Source organism: Mixophyes fleayi, chromosome 1 (assembly GCF_038048845.1).
Source record: "Mixophyes fleayi isolate aMixFle1 chromosome 1, aMixFle1.hap1, whole genome shotgun sequence".
Lineage (NCBI taxonomy): Eukaryota > Metazoa > Chordata > Amphibia > Anura > Limnodynastidae > Mixophyes > Mixophyes fleayi.
In genome coordinates this window covers 420928664-420950121 of record NC_134402.1, presented here as the reverse complement: position 1 = coordinate 420950121, position 21458 = coordinate 420928664, and the positions used below count along the sequence as shown (strand labels likewise).

The 21458-nt window shown below is 39.8% G+C and overlaps 1 protein-coding gene across 2 annotated transcripts in view; it reads right to left on the bottom strand.

Moving 5' to 3' along the window:
- PLPP1 (phospholipid phosphatase 1) overlaps positions 1-21458 on the bottom strand; it is an 89840-nt gene that overhangs the window by 42158 nt on the left and 26224 nt on the right. Inside the window, exon 2 of one of the 2 annotated variants that reach the window (XM_075183567.1) lies at positions 11983-12137. In XM_075183567.1, coding sequence (XP_075039668.1) covers positions 11983-12137 — 155 coding nt within the window. Of the gene's footprint in view, positions 1-3921; positions 4074-11982; positions 12138-21458 lie in introns of both variants that reach the window. The other variant, XM_075183576.1, reaches the window with a different exon arrangement.

Genomic DNA, 21458 nt, shown 5'->3' with positions numbered 1-21458 from the left:
TAGCCACCAAAGTAACGTGGTCCATTTAATTTCACTTTCTAGCTCCACAGTCTGTGCAGCCTGCTTTTTTTATCTTCAAAGTATTTATATTTACAAGCCTTGCAATCTAAATTAACTAGAGGTAGTGACGTGGTAGAACTCCAAAAGGCAGTTTGGAAGCCCCTGTACAAACTGGCTCTATTTTTTAACTGAGTTGTCCCCCCTCCAGTGTGTACTCGGAAAGAGTTTTTAGTGCAGCGGGGAACCTGGTCAGTGAGCGGTGAAGGAGGTTGCTTCCTCACAACGTTGAAAAAATTATGTTTATAAAAATGAATAATCAATTCCTCAATGAAGTACAGCACTGCCCTCCAGACAGTACAGAGGGACTGTGGTTGTGGAGTCCAGCGGGGACGAATTGATAATGTGTGAGGAGGAAGTACACACTGTAGGGGGAGAGGAATCAGAGGTTGAGGATGAGGACGACATCTTGCCTCAGTAGAGCCTGTTTAGTCTGTACAGGGAGAGATGAATAGCTTTTTGGTGTGGGGGCCCAAACAAACCAATCATTTCAGCCAAAGTTGTTTGGTAGGCCCTGTCGCTGAAATGATTGGTTTGTTAAAGTGTGCATGTCCTATTTCAACAACATAAGGGTGGGTGGGAGGGCCCAAGGACAATTCCATCTTGGAACTTTTTTTTTTGCATTATATGACCAATCAACAGTCGTTTGCCATGTTCAAAAAGTAAAACCAAATTTAAACAAATTCAAGAAATTAAACCAAAAGTAAAATGCCCTGTCATAATTTAAAACAAGAGGTATTGACGTGCTCTAAAACTACTGTATTGTTGTTTATATTTTATAAACACTACACTTGAAAGCTTGAGTCTTTCAATAAAAAAAGTAACTGTCCATTGAACGAATATTTGCAACAGGGACAATTTTAGGGTTAAGAAAGTCAACTAATAACACTTAGACGCTGTCTGTCTTTATAAACACTACACTTGGAAGTTGGAGGAGGTATTGTGGCCCCGGCACCAAATTTACTACCGGGGCCACTCCACTGTGCAGTCCATATTTAGGTGTATCAGATATTAAACAACGGTGACAGTTGATGCCCAATTTTTTAATTATATTGTTGGTGCTGTAAAAAATTGTGTTCCGGGCACACCACACTATGCAGTCCATACCCTTTTTTGGTGGAATTCTGACCCGTGGAGGGTTTTTTAATTATATTGTGGCCTCGGTACCAAATTGTGTACCGGGGCCACCACACTACGCAGTCAAGATAGATAGATGCATATCATAGATAAAGTACATTCAGTGGTGTGGGGAAAATTGAAAAATATTCAAAATGCACTGACATTATCAAAAACAAGAGGTTTTCACACGCTGAAACTCCAACATGTATATGATGGAGAGGATGGAGGAGCAGCCGTATGTGCAGTGTAATTCTGACCTGTTGAAGGTTTTTTATATATTTTATTGTGGTGCCCAGTGCCCACTACTCTACGCAGTCCAGATACTATTTTTGGGTGTAATGCAGACCTGTTAAAGGTTTTCTATATATTATATTGTGGTGGCCAGTGGCCAGTCCTCTATGCAGTCCAGATACTATTTTTGGGTGTAATGCAGACCTGTTGAAGGTTTTCTATATATTTTTTATTGTGGTGCCCAGTGCCCACTACTCTACGCAGTCCAGATACTATTTTTGGGTGTAATTCTGACCTGTTGAAGGTTTTCTATATATTTTATTGTGGTGGCCAGTGGCCAGTCCTCTACGCAGTCCAGATACTATTTTTGGGTGTAATTCTGACCGGTTGAAGGTTTTCTATAGATTATATTGTGGTGGCCAGTGGCCAGTCCTCTACGCAGTCCAGATACTATTTTTGTGTGTAATTCAGACCAGTTGATGGGTTTTTAATTGTATTGTGGGGAACACTCCTCTACGCAGTCCAGAAAGATACCTCGTTGCAAGGTTTTGTACTAAAAAAAAAAAATTATTGTGAGGTGTTAGGTGTTCAGAATAGACTTTAAATTAGTGGAAATTATTGTTATTGAATGTTATTGAGGTTAATAATAGCGTAGGAGTGAAAATAAGCCCAAAAACTTGATTTTTACACTTTTTATGCTTTTTTCAAAAAAAATCCGAATCCAAAACCTTAAATCCAAACCAAAACCTTTTGGCAGGCCTGGTAAACCCCAGATTTAATGATAGAACGCACACGATCAAGACACCCAGTGCCAAACACAGCACGGAAACCCCAATGCATCAGTGAACCTTCCCCATGTGTGACCGTAAGGAAGGTGCTTTCTGTAAACACAGGGATGATGCTCTTTACCAAAAAGCTCTCATTCTCCTCATCTGTCCAGAGGACATGCTCCCAGAAACAATTAGGCTTGTTCGGGTGTTTTGCTAAACTCCAGTCTGGTGTTATTTTGCCTCTCTCAACAGTGGAGCCCTCCTGAGATGTTTGCCATATAACCCCCTTTCATTGACTTGGGACAGATGGTGCAAGTTACTTTCTCCACCATTCGAACAATCATGCGCTGCAATCTCCAATCAAGTTCTCTCTTTCCAGGGAGGCTGGCTACAATGGCCTTAAACTTCCTAAAAATATTATGAATGGTGGAAACAGGAACATGGAGGTCTCTGGAGGTTGATTTGTAGCCTTGAGGTTGTCCATGCTTGGCTACAATCTTCTGTCTGACCACCTCAGACAATTCTTTTCTCCATGCTCATTGCAGTAAAGTAACACCATACTGGAGAATGAGTCCTTTTCTCTATTCAAGCTTGTTTAAGAAGCAATGTCTAATATTGCAGGCACTTCCTGCTCACCACTGGCGAGTTCAGTTATAAAGTGAAGGTGAATCACCTGCTTCAAATAAAATTAATTCTAACAACTTCTAAAAAAGGTGCCAATAATTTAGTTTTTCTCATTTAAGGATTTCTGTGTGGAATAAGCTACAACTTAGTACATTTTTCAACTTATTGCGATTTACTACACTGCAAACCAAAGAGAAACAAAGCTGGATATCAAAATATTGTTTTTAATGTTAACAATTTTCTGGAAGAAATGGTGCATTATTAGAAAAAGGGTGCCAATATTTTTTAGCCATGGATGTATTTATTTACACATCAGCTGAAATTTCAAGCTCACAAGTATATAGGGTGTAAACGGTAAAATGATGCTTAATTTTGGGTCAGCATTGTGTCATTGTGGGAACTCTGTATTGTAAAGCCACATAGATTTAGGAGCCACATTTTATAGTGACAGAGGGCCTGATTCATTAAGGAAAGTTAAACAAAAGTAAGCAAGTAATGCAGAACCATGTTGCACTGGAGGGGGAGGTCAATTTAAAATGTGATGGCAGATTTATAGTTGGGGCAGGGCATGTCTTAAATCACCTTTAGATTTCAGTGTATAAATAAGCTATCAAGTATTTGTGTGCTACATGAAAAAAAACAAAAAACAGACAGTATTTTCCTTATGCGCAAAATAGTAAACTAATTTGCACCCCTTGCATTGCAACATGGTTTTGTCCAGAAAACTTGAGTAAGAAAACTTACTCAATTTTTTGCTTAACTTTCCCTAATGAATCAGGCCCGGAATGTAGTCTATCATATACGAGACACTAGGATGTTCTCTGTATTATACTGATCACTAAGATGCTGTCTATTATATATTAGTCACTAGAATAGTCTTTGCATTGAATACTATCAGATGTACTAATGATAGATCTGCCACCAACTATTTGTGGGGATCCCCAATTCAAACGTTAGACAGGAGTCTTTACGTGTATTCTCAGTTTTAATGTAGGGTTTTTGTCTTATAACTATGTTTTAAAAGTCATAACAAGAAAAAACAAAAAGTAAAAATTTAAATGACATTAATAGCAAATAACCCTGCAGTTAAAAACATAATACAGATTTGGTTAGAACTTACAATAAGAATAGTGCATGGTATCATTATCGCTGCTAACAACTGATAAGAAATGGTGTCTTCTTTGTACGGATACCGGATGGAATCATCGCTACAGAAAAATCCTCGTTTGAAGGAGCTATGCTTCAAATTGAGAATTGCAAAAGGCAATCCAGCTAGCAAAAGGAAGAAAAATATGCATTAATATAGGCAAAAAGCAATAACACAAGGAAATGCAGCATTAGTGGAAAATGACTGCAAGAAAGCAGCGGAAGCGGGAAGGACAGCTTTAGAGGTTGACTGTAGAAAAATCATTTACATTAAAAGTATGCTCATAGCGCATGCTTTATTTGGTCAGAAAGAGAAACTACATCCCAGAATAATTTGCATTAGGAGTTTTTGTAGTAGGAATACTGTAAGAGACATACACACAATATGAGGGCACCTTGTTTCATAGTAACCTCGGGGGGCGCTAAGAAGGGGGGGGGGGTTTACAAATTACCGGGGTCCGGGCCTGCTTGGAGGACCCCGCTACCAGGTAGTTAAAAAAACAATTTAAATGTCTATTTTTTTTCAGCCGGTTGGTGGCACTGTGAAAGCTGCAACAGCAGGAAGTTGAAAATAACACCATTATAATACATAATAGGGGGAATTAAATTGCCAGCGAGGTGGCGCAAGGAATCATTCCGCGCACTTTGCCGGCAATTATGGTATGAATCTCCACACACCTCTATTTGGTGCGAGGAAAAATGAGCAGAGATTTCTGACAAAATCTCTGCCGCAAAGTGTCTCACAGACGTTCCGGGGGCTCTTTGCGGCGTTAATTGAATCGCCCTCAACAAATACAGATAGAGACAGATTTATGACCATTTATGCATACTACTTCCTTATCGTGAGTATACAGTCAATGCATAATGGGCTTATTTGGTAAAATGGTATAAATAGAACACATTATATTCGCTTTCTTTAGTCTGACTAAGCTCCTAAACACAGATATCAGGAGTGACTCAGCTGTCTAACTTTGGCTATTTTTTTTATACGTGACAAATCCTTTACTATATCTGTCACCAAATGACCCTGGAGCTGTGTAATGGATATCAAACTATGCTTTTAATAATGTCAAAACTAAGACATTAACAACCACAATGAAGTGGCAGCCGCCCAGAGACCAGCAGGTCACACACCCAGTCTAATCTTAGTTCTCCCAGAAATGTATCCGTACAGTAGGGTGGGGTAGGGGCGACAGGAGACGCATTTACACATTCTGCAGCAGCTTAACATTTCAACTTATAAAGGTCAATATAGGCCCTGGGACCGGGAGAGAGATAAATGGTCCCATACGCACATCACAGCATATCTTGTGTGACTGCCCCATGCACAGGCACTGTTGGTGCCCTGGAACATGAACTCAGAGACAATGTGCCCAGGACCTGGATGCCAGACCACCAGGAAGTTAATGGACTATTTCCTGAAACCCATAATTATGGGGCAATCCAGGAGACCTGGGGGTAGATTTACTAAACTGCGAAAAATTGGAGATGTTGCCTATAGCAACCAGAGTCTAGCTTTCATTTATTTAGTGCATTGTACACAATGACAGCTAGAATCTTATTTAGCAAGTTTAGTCTAATGCACTGTGTTAAGGAAGCTTTATAGCTTGCCAGAAATTGCCTCATATTGAAGAGGGTGAAGATGTCCGTCCAGGACTGAACACCTCTCCTTCTGCCTATGTGTGTGTTTTTTAATAAAGCCTTGGGCCTTAAATTCCCCCTCCACCATCACACTGCTTGAACTTTGTTGACTGTCTTTCTCTATTTATGTACTGTGCCCTTATATGTGTCTATCAGTAAACCTTTTGTGTGTACCTTCCCTTACCCTCTTAACCTACCTTCCCTTCACATCCATTGCTGGTAGTGTGAATGAAGTGCATACTTGCCAACTCCCCTGGAAAGTCCGGGAGACTCCCGAAATTCAGGTCAGTCTCCCGGACTCCCCTGAGAGCTGGCATTTCTCCCGCATCCCGTTGTTAAAATTACGCGATTCACAGAGAATCGCGTCATTTTGGCCCCGCGACAAACCGTCATTTTACTCGTGGGGTTGGGGCCAAAATAACGCAATTTGAGGCGCCCCTCTCCTGGACATCGCCTACTGAAAGTAGGCAAGTATGATGTAGTGTAGTACTGGATGTATATTGTAGGCAGGGCCGGATTAACCCGAGGTCTAACTGGGCTATAGCCCAGGGGCCTCGGGCATCCAGGGGGCCCTTCAAACTCCTCAGCAGCATTATTGATCGGTCGGGGGCGGGGGCGCCCCCGGCCCGATCGATGCTGCTGAGTACTGTCAGTGCAGTCCTCCGTCCCGGCGCGCTGTAGTCTGCTTACTGAGGATATCTCGCGAGAGTTCATGAACTCTCGCGAGATCTCCTCAGTAAGGAGCTTACAGCGCGCCGGGACGGAGGACTGCACTGACAGGTAAGTGCTTGGGGGGGTCCTCGCGGGGGGTGGGGGGCGGCGGACGGCTCACATTGGGGGCCTCGCGGGGAATGGAGGGCCCCTTAGCCCAGGGGCCTCCATTCCCTTAATCCGGCCCTGATTGTAGGAGGTCATATCGTATACCATGTCTTGTATTGTGCTATAAAGTACGACCGATTTATGTTTCATTGTGTATTGTATTATGTGACATTTGAATGTTATGTCCTTATTTTTGTATCTTTATGCAAAATAAAATTACATTAATAAAAAAAAAAAAAAAAAAAAAAAAAAAAAAGTGCCGATTCCATCGTCACATTCTAAACCAGTGTTGTGAAACTACAAGTCCCAGCATGCTTTGCCAATATATAGCAGCTTATTGCTGGAAGAGTATGCTGGGACTTGTAGTTTCACAACACCTGGAGTGTCACAGGTTAGCCAACACTATTCTAAACACTTTGCGTAAAGTGTTTTAGAATGCAGTACACCCTACTTTTCATGAGTGATCACACGCTACCAATACAATTTAATTGTATTGCATTTTATTGGTAAATATGCCATTCATTTTACAGTGGGGCTGAGAATCGCAGCATTTTGGATCTAATTCTGCCCACTTCACTAGGAAGTGGGCAGAAGCGGGAGGCTGCCATATTCTCCTGGGAGACCTACCCGGAATCCTGGAGTCTCCCGGACATTCCGGGAGAGTTAGCAAGTATGGGGAAGTCGCATTAAAAACATAGGACTGAAAATTAATCTAAAGCACAAATTAAATGTCCATCAATAAGCCAGTGTTTGTTATTCTGGGGTGTAATTCCAACCTCTCTTTCCAAACTTACAAAAAGATTAAATCTACACCCATAAATACCTTAAAAGTACATATATATTATTATGTTGCAGATAGCTGCCTATTTAAACAGCATTCAAAATAACCAGCTCTATTTTAGCACTCTAATTTATATAAAACATCAACAGTCCAAAAAAAAAAACAACAACTCCTTTTCCTGTCAATGTCCAAAGTCAGAGTGACTATTTTAAATGCACTTCCTTTACATTTCCTCAATAAGAACAAAAGGAGAAACAACACACAACAAATAAAGCTATTTATGTCACTGACAGTCAAGTTCCAGAAAACTACATTTAAAAACAGCCCTGTAACCATGTTGTACGGTTATACAGACAATACAAATCGCAGAAAGACGGATAATCTCAATACAGTTTAACAGGTTTGTTAATTTAGGCTAGGATAGCCTGTGGCTCCAGAGCCATTGCTGAACTACTGGCTGACAGGGCATGCTGGAACTTGCAGTTCCACAATTGCTGTACAATTACCACACAACTGGAAGATCAGAGGATTTTGTTGTGGCAGAAAGTAAACAGACATACATGTGTACTCATCCTGGGACTCTATAAGGAGCAGTTCCCAGCTTGAACATCACCTGACATCAATTAATTCATTGACATGAAACGCCTCCTTTTGGCCTTGCTGTAATCTATTTTAAAGAAGATTTTGCAATATTGGTGGTGCTGGGGTGTGTTGCACTATTGTGCTGTCAATGTTGGCAAACAAAACAAGTACCATTAGCTCAATAAATATTTAGTGAGGATTACAAAGTGCATGTTAATAACATAAGTTCCATGTACTTACAATTAATAATTAATCTATATATGCACGAACCACACAGTCTGGTGATCTCTTCACAGAAATCTATGAAAGGGAAAAGGAATGCACTGCTGGTGCTGAACACAGGGTGGTAACAAAGGCTTCATTTAATCCTATAGAAATTGTTAAAGGAGTTTTTAAATGGTTTGTGATCAGCCATTATATACAAATTACTAGTTGTCCAACAAAGGGACCTTGTGTTTGTTCTGCCCATTCCTGTAGGTTCAGTTTCCAACTGGCCCACGTTTTGCTCATGATTTTTCCATGCAACACCCAAGAAAGGGTTTTAGCAGTGATCCATATCTGGAACGGATCATAAGTCTGCCTCCAGCAGACTTAAGCATTGATCCAAATGGGAGGATGTTCACAGCAAATACGGTTTTCTTGGAATTCATGGTCCATCCAGCATTTGCTATGAATGGGTGTACGAGCCCTCAAGCCGGTGGTTCCAAAACTGTTTCAGGAGTCTCATCATTTATTCAAGACACCCCACCAAAATACTTACCAAGCAGACCCTTTTTATAAGTAGTTGGGTCAAAATAATGTATAATAAGTATAATAAGTTTACAAAAATAATACACATAAATCCAAGGGAAAAGAATATTTTTATATATTTTTTTCAATTACATTTCTGTCAAATACTTCACAGGTAATATTCAGAGCCACACACACTCTGCCCCCCCCCCCCTTCAACCACACACACTCTGCACCCGCCCCCCCTCTTCATCCACACACTCTGCGCCCGCCCCCCCCCCCCTTCATCCACACACTCTGCGCCCGCCCTCCTTCATCCACACACTCTGCCCCCCCCCCCCCCCTCTTCATCCACACACTCTGCTATCTGCTAAGTTACAGTGATAAAATATTAAGATTTATTGAGTCACATGATTGCTTATTCATGGTCACAGTTCTATCTGGATGGCCATAAAAGTTAATGAAACCAGCAATAATCTCATTATAAATGCTAGACTTTGCTTCCAAAACACATCAAAACATTGCACAATGTGAACATTCTCATTATTAACAAACTCCACAGTACCACTTCCTCTGTTCGCCAAGTTGGGGCAATACTTAGTATCCGTACTGTATGCCGTGAAGGCCTTTACCGTACCAACCATTGCATATGTAGGTACATCTGACCTACAGCAACGTGTCCATTGCAAACGATTGAAAATCTTGACTGTGTTTTAAATACAACTGCTAGAAAGCAAACTGTAGCCTAACAAGGCAAAAACTGTCCTTCTGGGAGTGACACTGCTAAATCCATTTAAGAACATCCGAACAGTGATAACACAAAGTGTGCAGTGATAACACAAAGGGGCATATTCAATTCCGATCCCGATTCGCGGGATCGCGCCGGAGCGGCCGCGAACCTAATCCGCGGTACCGCAATAACGTGGATTTTCGTTCGCAGCCCATAGGGCTGCGTACGAAAATCCGCGTTATTGCGATATGGTATTACCGGCAGTAGTGCGCATTTTCCGCGGTAACGCGCGGATCGGAATTGAATATTCCCCAAAGTGTGCAGACAGTTGATATCAGAAGGAAACTAGCTTCAGTATTTAGAAAAGACAGGAGATCTACTCGATCTCCAGGAGATGTGGGCTCACTGTGTGAAATCTGGTTTACACATGAAAAGTCAAATTGAAAGCCAACCGATGTTTTGCAGTCATGGCCTAAAGCTGGGTACATACTGATGTAATTATCGTGCATAATATAAGTGACCGCTTATATTGCAAAAGTGTGTACACTCCCACGATCATGTTTTACTCTACCAAAGCACATCGCATAGTTTGATTTGGTTCTCTAAACTTCCTAAAAATCATGACCAACGATGGAACGATGTCAGGCAAATGTGGAAGTGTGTACACCCTCACTATCAGCAGTGTACGCAGATATCTGTACAGTCACAATTTTTTTTAGCAGATGGTTATGAAGATGAAGATCACAGATCTGAAGGTAAATCATGTAGGTGTGCACACATAATTCTGCATAATCATCGGGACTTTAAATTGTTGGTAAAATTGGTGCAGAAATTGCATTTGAAGCCATTTTCAATAGTGTGTACCCAGTTTAATCATATGTTCTGCTACTACTCACAAGAAACAACCTATACACTTCAAATCTAAACATATGGCGGAAAATCTATTGTTTTATTAGCATCTATTTATGTAGGACCAGCATATTTGGGAACGCTTCATAATAGGGAACAGAAAAGAGAAATCTAATGACTTCTCCAAAAAGAAACGGAACCTGTCCTTAAAACAGTAAAACATCCTCATCAGAAATGTAAAAAAAAAAAAAAAAAAAAAGTGTTATTATAGAACACTAATAAAGAAACAGTTCTAGGCATTTAGGAGAACTATAGCACAGGTGACTGCAAAATGTTGCTCTTAAGTTCTAAATTGTACAATAAACTGTAAACCTGTACATTTGGATGAATGTCCTTAGTTTTCATATAGTGTTGTGTCTGACACCACAATCTTCCCTTTTATCAGTGTCCCAGGAACCTTACATGAGTACCCCACCCCCTTAATGACACTACCAGCCCTGCCCCCACTAAAATAATCACACAAGTGGTCTGGTCATTCCTGCCCATAATGTCAGCTCACTCGTCTGACATACTCTGCACTGTTGGGAACATTCCTATGATCTAATCAGCTAGGTGCTCGGAATTTGTTCAACGTACCTTCTGAATTTGAATAGTTAGAATCCAATTCCTTGATTTGGGTTACAGGACTTGTCAGTTATCCATACAAGGATTTTCATAAATCCCCCTTTATATTATACTAATAATTCTTTGTAATTCTCTATAAATATTCTGTAACATATGTAATCACTGGTTATGCTGCACACAACACCACCTGATAACCCTATTTTCATGCATAATTCTGTTTTTCTTCTGTAAACATCAGTGGGACCTGCTGTACCGTTTAGGGGGCAACTATCCTGCTGTGGTACAACCACAAGTCCCAGAAGACAATGCTTGCTTGCATTTGTAGTAACACAACAGCTGAAAAGTCACAGGTTACCTTAACCCAGCATACAAAATTAATAAACACAAACACAATAACTACACAGTTTCATATTTTCATGCATTATAGATCATCATCAGCTACTTATATAGCACTACTAATTCCGCATCGCTGTACAGAGAACACACTCACATCAGTCGCTGCCCTATTGGAGCTTACAGTCTAAATTCCCTAACACACACACACACAGACAGAGACTAGAGTAAATTTGATAGCAGGCACTTAACCCACTAGTATGTTTTCGGAACGTGGGAGGAAACCGGAGCCCCCAGAGAGAAAAACATACTGAGAATATACTTCCATAATAAGTGAACAGCATGAGTAAAGAGGTCCTACATTCCTTCTGATCAGGCACTAATTAATAGAGATAGATAGATAGATATATATATATATATATATATATATATATTTATATTACACACACACGCAAGCAGGCTCTCACCTCACACACAACCAGTTGTTCAATGCAACAGTTACAGTTACCACTAATCTTCTCTAATATCACGGCATTGTAAATGCTACAAATAGGCTCCCAGCCCACATAAAGAATGAGAACAATTTTGTCACCCTTTAAAGCAATTTATTCCATTACAAATCAAAAAAAGAGGAAGGTATGAGTAGTTGGTTGTCTTACTTATATCCGTGCTCCTCAATAAATGACACACACTAAATAATAGAGTCAACCAGGTAGTTAAGGTGAACTACATCCATGAACATTGCCCAAAGAGAAATCTGCAACTTTTAATTCATACAAAGTTATTTTCACAGTTGTGACTAATTTATCAAATAATAAACCGCTAACACTATATGAATATGTGGTCACCAATGATGGAAAACACAACACGGTCAATGTCACAGCAGAGAGTATTGTAACACTCTCCCGGGATCTACGGGCATGAGGAACATTTTCTCAGCTACTTACAGAGCATATGGGCACAGTGAACCCTACTGTGTAGAGTACAGTGGAGGTGACGGTACTGTCATGGAATGGATACTTGATGCTGTCGTCATTACAGAAAAAACCTCTTTGATACGGCTTTTTTGTGATCAACTTTAGAACGCCCAGAGGTAAGGAAGCTGTTGGGGGAATGGAGAAAACAGAAATATTAAGAAGCCTGGTTCACCAGTTTCTGATAGCTAAAGACTGATAAGTCTGCTGCTTTCTGCAACATGTGAGGTCCATGCAAGTCATGTAAACACAAAAAAAAAAATTCAAGGTATTCCGATATAAATTCCACCTACTATTTAGAATGTTTATAATGCAGGTGGATTGTAGCGCACTTTTGTATTCTGTGTAATAAATGGGTCATATTGTACATTTGTCATACTACACTGCAGGCTGTGACACTGTTACATAATCTTGCTTCTCAGAAAGGATTGCTCAGGAAATAACAGACTTAATCTACCATATGACAGGGAGCAAAGAAAACACCATGAAACCGTTGGCATATTTCAAAAAACTTCTGCAGGTTATGGCCCATAACGAAACCAAGGTCAGTTTATAATATATATGCAATTTGGCGCCAACATACAAATCAGAACAGGTTGACACTAGACATCTTCAAAGACGCCGCTTCCTCCTAAACGGATATTTCTTAAAATTAAATATAAAACTTCTGCTGGCGAGGAACCAAGTTGTCTAAATAGGGCTAAAAGAGCATAACGGAAAATCATATAGTATAACTGGTCAATCAGTTATGTATCCTCCACCCGGAAAACATCAATGGTCCAAATAAGAGTTATGCAATTTGTAGGTTGTGTTTTCATGTCAGAGGGAACCTTGAATTTTTCTTTTGTTATTAAAAAAAGAACTTTAAAAAAGGAATCTGGTGCAGTAAAGTGGATCAGGCACATTTAGCAGGTTTAGAATAACAGACACTCATGCAGAGCCAGAAAAGTTATTTTCAGCCCCTAAAATAAAATCGGAAATAAAGCCAAGAGAGTTCAGAAAACAACAGGGGATTCGGTAAGGAAATGGTGTTACAAAAGGATGGGAAAAGCAAGATGGGGTCCTACTCTATAACAACGGAAAATAAGAATCCTAGTTATAAATACCGCAGCAACAACTAACCGGTGACTATATGTGGGTTCTTTTAAACCACGCCATCATGTAACTTTGAATCTTCTTTTATAATCTATCACAGCATTTCCTGTGTACCCCTCAGTCTGCCCTAGACAAATGGCTGCTGTGGTGAAGAACCATACCTTCAAAAACCATCAACTGCATAAAATGCTAAATAAATAAGTCACACCACTAGTGCAATTCACATTTTATATACAAGCATTCTGCATATGATGTCATGTGTCATGGACAAATGAAATTGCATTTTAAATATTGTGTAAATATTAACTTGAATAGATATCGAAAAGTCCATATAGCCAGGACCAGACCTCCTGACATCTGGTGTTTGAAAAGAATACGCATCCGTACTCGTTTGAGGCCTGCCCACATAAATTTGGAGAGTTTGCTGTAGGTGTTTGAGAATGTGTGGGAACTTGGATTGGCACTGCCTGCCATAAGTACAATAGCCTGAGTAGGATATTCATTTTGACAGAAGTTATGCTGCCAAACCAAGGAATAAGTTTATTCCATTGTGTAAGATCTAATTTAATCACATTAATGAGTCTTGGGAAATTGGCTGCATAGAGTTGTGAATAAGTCCTGGTCAAGTAAACCTCAAGATATTTGTTTTTTTGTGCGGAAATTATAATTAGCCTTAAGGTTTTGAGCAACATCGTAGGGAATATTGAGATCTAGTATTTGAGACTTCTCTGCATTTATTCTATAGTTTTACAGAGAGCTATATTCAGTTATTTCTCTAAAGAGATAAGGTCATTTAATGTGGGGTTTTGAGTTAGTTAAAATGACATCATTGGCATATAGGGCAACTGTGTGGTCTCCTGTGTTTGTGGGGATACCAGTAATGTCAGGATTACGTGGGGATAACCACTATCTCTGCTCCAGTGGTGCCACATCCAATTTGTTTCCATCTAGAATCAAGATGAGCATAGGTTCAGCAGCCCAATGAATTTTGTGTAGTATAGGGTGGACTGGCGCTTTAATGCTTTTATGGCTTCAGAGATCTCTTTCAAAGAGTTAAGCGTTGCCAATTGCACTCCCGTAAGTTTAGGCAAGTGGTACGATTGTCGGTGGCTCTTTATGCTATCATTAAGTAAGTGTGGGTCATCTATTGTCAAATGTAAATTATAGAGAGAAGCATAATATCTCAAAATCTCTAGACTATCTTATGAGTAAAGAAGGAAACCGATTGGGTTTTCATAAATATATTACGAGTAAAGCGAGCTCGGAGCTTAGGTGCTGGAATGGTGTTGGCTTTATCACCTTTTCATAGTATTTTTGCTGAACCCATAGTAGTGCTTCAGCTGCTTTTGTTTATAATATTTGATTTAATTGCCCTTTAAAAGGGAAATAATCTTTATGTAGAAACGTTTCTTAGGGCTAATTTGGTGGCGATTCATCGCCTGCTGCATTTGATGTTCAAGCTCCTTTATACGCTCCCTCTCTGTTTGCCAACTAGGATACCATGTATAGTGGCTTTGGGGGCTTCCCATAGGATGGATTGTAACACCTCTGGGGAGGCATTGTGTTCTATATCATCAGCAATGTTTGATATCTCTCAAGATTATGCTCTCATTTGAGAAGGAGCGATTTATACTGGGTATTGTAAAGATAAATACAGATAAGTCAAGAATAGATTTGGACAGGTTTTCACTATACCACATGGTTAGAGAGACCCGCCTATTACCTGAGAAATGCTACAATTAGTCTTGGCACTTGGTTCCCCTGCTCCTCCCTTTCCTTGAATTCATTAAATCAATCAACTATTTAACTGAGAATTGATGACTCACGTATTTAGTTTTTTGTTTAATGAATATTTTATGGTTAGAGTTGTTTAATTCATTCAACAATATTGTGATAACTTGATGTATCTATCCACTAATGGACTCTAATTTATATTTGATAACCTCAATTATTCTGTGTGTCTACGTGGTATCTCATATCACTGCTGTATTTTGAACCTCTATAAAAAAATTACATCTTAAGCTCTAGTCATGGACAAAAGTTTTCAGAATGACACAAATATTTTTCACAAAGTCTGCTGCCTCAGTTTTTATGATGACAATTTGAATATACTCTAGAATGTCGTGAAGAGTAATCAGATGAATTGCATTTCATCTCAAAGTCCCTCTTTGCCATGATAATGAACTTTATCTCAAAAAAACATTTACACTGCATTTCAGCCCTGCTACAAAAGAACCAGCTGAGATCAAGTCAGTGATTCGCTCATCAACACAGGTGAGAGTGTTGACGAGGACAAGGCCGGAGATCACTCGGTCATGCTGATTGAGTTAGAATACAAACTGGAAGCTTTAAAAGGAGGGTGGTGTGTGAAATCATTGTTCTTCCTCTGTTAACCATAATTATCTGCAAGAAAACATGTGCATTCATCATTGCTTTGCACAAAAAGGGCTTCACAGGCAAGGACATTGGTTGATTTAGGTGCAATCTTTCTAGCAGCATTTATCGGATCATCAAGGAGAGAGGTTCAATAGTTGTGAAGAAGGCTTCAGGGCGTCCAAGAACGTCCAGCAAGCGCCAAGACCTAAAGGTGATTCAGCTGCGGGATCGGGGCACCACCAGTGCAGAGCTTGCTCAGGAATGACAGCAGGCAGGTGTGAGTGCATCTGTAGGCATAGTGAGGCGAAGACTTTTGGAGGATGGCCTGGTGTCAAGAAGGCCAGCAATGAAGCCACTTCTCTCCAGGGAAAAAATCAGCGACAGACTGATATTCTGCAAAAGGTACAGGGATTGGACTGCTGACAACTGGGTAAAGTCATTTTCTCTGACGAATTCCATTTCAGTTTGTTTGGGGCATCTGGAAAAATGTTTGTCCGTAGAAGGAAAGGTGACCGCTACCATCAGTCCTGTGTAAAGCATCCTGAGACCATTCATGCGTGAGGATGCTTCTCAGCCAAGGGAGTGGGTTCATTCGCAATTCTGCCTAAGAACACAGCCATGAATAAAGAATGGTACCAAAACATCCTCCAAGAGCAACTTCCCCCAACCATCCAAGAACAGTTTGGTGAAGAACAATGCCTTTTCCAGCATGATGGAGCACCTTTGCACAAGGCAAAAGAGATAACCAAGTGGCTCAGGGATCAAAACATTGAAATTATGGGTCCGTGGCCAGGAAATTCCCCAACCCTTAATCCCATTGAGAACTTGTGGTTAATCTTCAAGAGGTGGGTGGACAAACAAAAACCCACAAATTCTGACAAACTCCAAGCATTGATTAGACAAGAATGAGCGGCCATCACTCAGTATGTGGCCCAGAAGTTGATTGACAGCATGCCAGGGCGCATTGCAGAGGTCTTGAAAAAGAAGGGTCAACACTGCAAATATTGACTCTTTGCATAAACTTAATGTAATTGTCCATAAAAGCCTTTGACACTTGAAATGCATGTAATTTTACTTCAGTATACCATAGCAACATCTGTCAAAGAGGTCTAAAAACACTAAAGCAGCAAACTTTGTGAAAACCAATACTTGAGTTATTCTCAAAACTTTTGGGCATGACTGTATATTGCAAAAAGTATTTGGAATTACCTCTTTATATCACATATTATTATTATGTTATTCAACTCTTGTGGACTGTTGGACATGGGGAATACCTGCTGCCAAAGCTGTAATCAGAGCACAGGTGGAATGCTAAATCACTGGTCCATCGGCTGCTCCTAGTTATGGAGCTGCACTTTTCCCTATTGTTATCACTCAAATAAATTTATCAATTGTCTAACGACTGCTGGTCTAGGAGACAGCAGGTGGGTAAACTGCCCTGAGATATCAAATCTTTATACAGAGATTAGTCCAGATGGCTAGTCAGGATCATCTGTCAACGTATATTAAAACTTAATTGGTCCGGCACCGAGCAGAGAAAGCAACAACAATGACAGATGACCTTAATGGGTCCAACAGTGGAACAGAGATGGTTGTCCAGCAGATGCTCGAAAGAACCTGTTTTTTTCGGCATGATAAGACTCCATGGTAATATCCCACGGTTTTCACAATTTTGTAGGTTACTCGGCTTGCTTCCTCTACTTTTCTCACGGTTTACGATTTGGTGCCTTATTGCTCAATTTGGTTTTGAATCCTGGCTCGTTCTGACTATTCTCTGGATCCTCCCTGTGTATTGCCCTGCCTGGCTAGTTCTGACCCAGATTGTTTGACAATGCCTGTCTACTCCTGTCACTACGCTGGTGACTGTCTCGCAGAACCGCGATCTGCGCCCTCTTTGCAGCTAAGACCAAACTCCCTTGCGTGGGTCCCTGGTTATTTACCAGAGGTACACTAGACTCCACAAATCCCTGTTCAGTTGCACCAATACCAGCTAGTGGCCATCTTGCTATTCCGTGACCGTGCAGCTATCACTATCAGCAGTTCGCAGTTATCTTTACTTCCCAGTTCCTGGAAATAATGAACTAGAGAAATAATAAAACAAATGCCAGACACTGCCTATCTCAACTGGTATATTGGGTTTTATTTCAAGAAATCATCTATAAAACGCACAGATATTACTCTGTGTGCCCAGATCAGACAGGGTTATTGTCAGTCTTGACATTTAACAGCCTTAATGCAATCATGACATATGACGTTACCAGTCACAGCAATGTTTACTTGCCAAATAGGTACTTGCAACGATATTAAAATGTTAAATATCTCCCCAGATGCTCATAAACACTACACTACTGCTTCAGGGAACCATAATAAAATACTGTCTAACATAAAGCAGTCATTTCAACAATTACCAGAAAAGTGGAATATAGACATATTTACAGAAGTATATGGTCTGAATATATTCGGAATGTTGTAGACATTTCTTCCAGCTACTGTTTAAACAGAACTTACCTAGAACTAATATTTATAAGACGCCATGTGCCGGGAAACCACTTGAGAAGATCAGCATGAGGTAAATGGAATATATCACCCATTAACTCCTTTGCTACCAGACAAGAATGGAGGTCACTGTAGCCGTTTGCATTTAGGAGGCAGCCATTTTGTGAACTTATTCAGGAAAATGCAGCCTATCGATTCACTACAAACTAGTGACATTGCACTATTCTGAAACAGAAAGGAAGCTTTCAAATATGACAATTTTTGTCCAGCAAATATAATGCACCACATGTATTACATTTGGTGGCCAAAACATAGCAAGAGTTATAAAAAAAATTGCAACTCCCATTCACATTAAACCTGCTTATCTAGATGACTCAGAAACCGGGATTCTGGGAAAATGAGCACTGTAATTTAAATATTTTCCAGAGTACACTACTTCCACAGTACATTACTTCCTATTGAATTGACGTGTGTGTGTGTGTAGGTGTGTGAATTTAGACTATGCTCCAATGGGGCAGGGACTGATGTGAGCGAGTGCTCTGTACAGCGCTGCAGAATTAGGGCGCTATAAAAATAAATGGTTTCGATGATGATAATGAGGAGTGAATTAATAGGTGGCAGTCCCATAAATACGGGTCGAGTTCACAAAATGGACCCCTCTTCCACTTCATGCCTCAGTGATGTCACTGGTTCCTAGTGAACTGATGAATACACTCTGTGGAGAGTGCAACTTAACAGCTAGACATTAAGGGGGGGGGTGGAATTCAATTGGCCACTTTACTGGCCAAAGTAACGCGGCCTACGCACCATTACCGTTACTACAGTAATAGTGTGCAGTATTACCATTAGTACGGTGATTTTCAATTCCGTTTAATTCGGGTTAAAATGACTCTATTAACAGTAATAGAGTGCAGGCCACGTTACTTTCAGCAGTAACGCAGCCGATAGAGTTCCCCCCTAAGACTGCTAAATATGTTATTTGTACTAACAGCGATAGTATAATTTTAAAAGGGATATTCAACTGAAAAAAATACTTACTTGAAAGCAATATTTTGAATTAATTTTTACTCTCTTGCAAAAGCAGATATGTCCATTGCTGAGAGATGCTCTGTCACCACAACACTGTTCAATGACATATAGGAACTCTGAGGTGGTTTTTTTTGTTGTTGTTTTTTTTTACATATATTAGCATCATGTGTGTATTTTAAATACATAATTGCAGTCACATAAGGGCCTTGCTTGGAACTGCAGCAGTTACAAATTTTAAGATACTTCATGTCACAAGACATCTGTTTTATTTATTTTTTGCTCACAATGTAATAATGTTGTTATCTTCAGTATTATATACAGTTGTACAAATTACAGACATAATCACAGTGCCTACAGTCCGCTTTGCAAGGGTTTCACATTTTTATTTTTGCCATTGCTTCATGAACATGCGGATTATTCTACACCAATCTACGGAATGGTTTAAGTAGAGTAGTCAGTGGTTCATGAATTGCAAATGAGGGAAGTTACTGGCAATACATTTACTCCAATGTGCACTGCTTTGCATAATATAGCTGCCAATTTGAGACTTGGAAAATTCCAATCACCTGCTTCACAGGCCAACATGCAAACACATGCAGTGTTCTGAGGAGCATGGACTTCCTGGTGACTAAGGGAACAAATCATCTTAAGATACAACATCGCAATGGAAAAAAAAAAAAGAAGAGGATTTAAATCACATTGAAAAACAACCTGCTACATTTCCACTAAACCTACAAAATTTTAATTTCAAGTATGGAGCATGGAGGTAAAATACAACCGCGAGATTTCATTCCATTAAAAGGTAAAGTATAAGTTCCCCTTCAGTCACAGACAGCTGAGGCTCATCTTTCTGACAGTGTCCTAATGGGATCTAATATAGATGAAAGAGCAAATGCTGCAGTATGTTAAGCTGCTGTGACATCACTGGACCTGCCCTTGTGTACACAACAACCTTTAAACACAGCGCTCTTCTGCAAAGCAAGTCTACAAACCTGTCATACACTCTCTGCCTACCAAGTTAGAGAAGCACCTCCCTCCTATTACAGCAACTTGCTGCAGACATATTTAGCAAAGTATAAAGAAGTCAATTGTTCCATGTAGCTTATTTATTTCAGTTATACACAGCCTTTGACACATATTAATGTCAAATTGTGGCTTTTCTTAGTCTTTAAAGGAGAAGTATAACAAGAATATAATAAACCTTGACAATAAGCCACCCCATCCCAAAAAAAACAAAAAACGGTTTAAATAAATAAAAACCTCATAGGGCCAATGAATGGTATATTTTGCTGGTTTACGAAAGATACAAAAATAGGTAAAGTAATAATATGCAAATCAGATAGCAGCTATTATACTAATCACTAGAGAGGACTACTGGGACTGCCAATCGTGAGAAGGATGGAGAGGCATCGGCAGTTTTGTAGCCACAACACTAAAGGGCATATTTACTAAACTGCGGGTTTGAAAAAGTGGAGATGTTGCCTATAGCAACCAATCAGATTGTATCTGTCATTTTGTAGACTGTACTAAATAAATGAAAGCTAGACACTGATTGGTTGCTATAGGCAACATCTCCACTTTTTCAAACCCGAAGTTTAGTAAATATAGTCTTTGGCAATAACAAAGATTACAGGTTAGTATTTTGAAGCACTAGTAGACAATTTCAAAATATGGCAATATTTGCACCCACTAACTTGACAGGATAGTGATATACATAAAGAACAGCTTAGCACCAGCATCAACTATACCTTAAGATACCTGCATGAACACACAAGTTTTACGGGGATTTCAGTTGAAACTAAAACCTTAAACCTAAAAATTAGCAGTCAACAACCTTCTAATCAGCAGTTTGATTTACGCACGAAGAATGCTTGTATGCACTAGTGAATTTTACCAGACATAAAAAAAACTTGAAAGCATTGTTAGCTATTCTAGAACAAATCACAAACTACTTAAAAAATATATCAGGGACAATGATGAAAATGCAAGTTAAGAACAACAACTGGATTAAAATGTTATTGGAGAATTCCATAGTCAGGATCTTAGAATTCTCAAACAACTCAACGATTTCCTGCACTTTTTCTCTCTTCCAATTTCAGAAATGAACCCTTATTGATTTATTTAACTGGCGCTTTGAATCATTCAGTTCTAATCTACCCATATTTGCCAACGTCTAACCTAAATGTCCAGAGACACTTATTGTTGGCACTCTCAATGGACATAACCTGATCAGTGAACTGTGTAGTTTATACAAAGGTTTCCAGGGATAAATCTATAAAACAGAGGACATTTGTAAACTTGGATAAAGAAATGTGGACATGTTCTGTCTATTTTGTGCCAAACCGCTTATTTGAGCTCCAAACACTTAGTACATATGACTTTCATTTACATCTGTGCAGATGCATTGCGGCATTAAGAGGTATAGACGTCTGTTCTAGAAATAGATGTGCGGG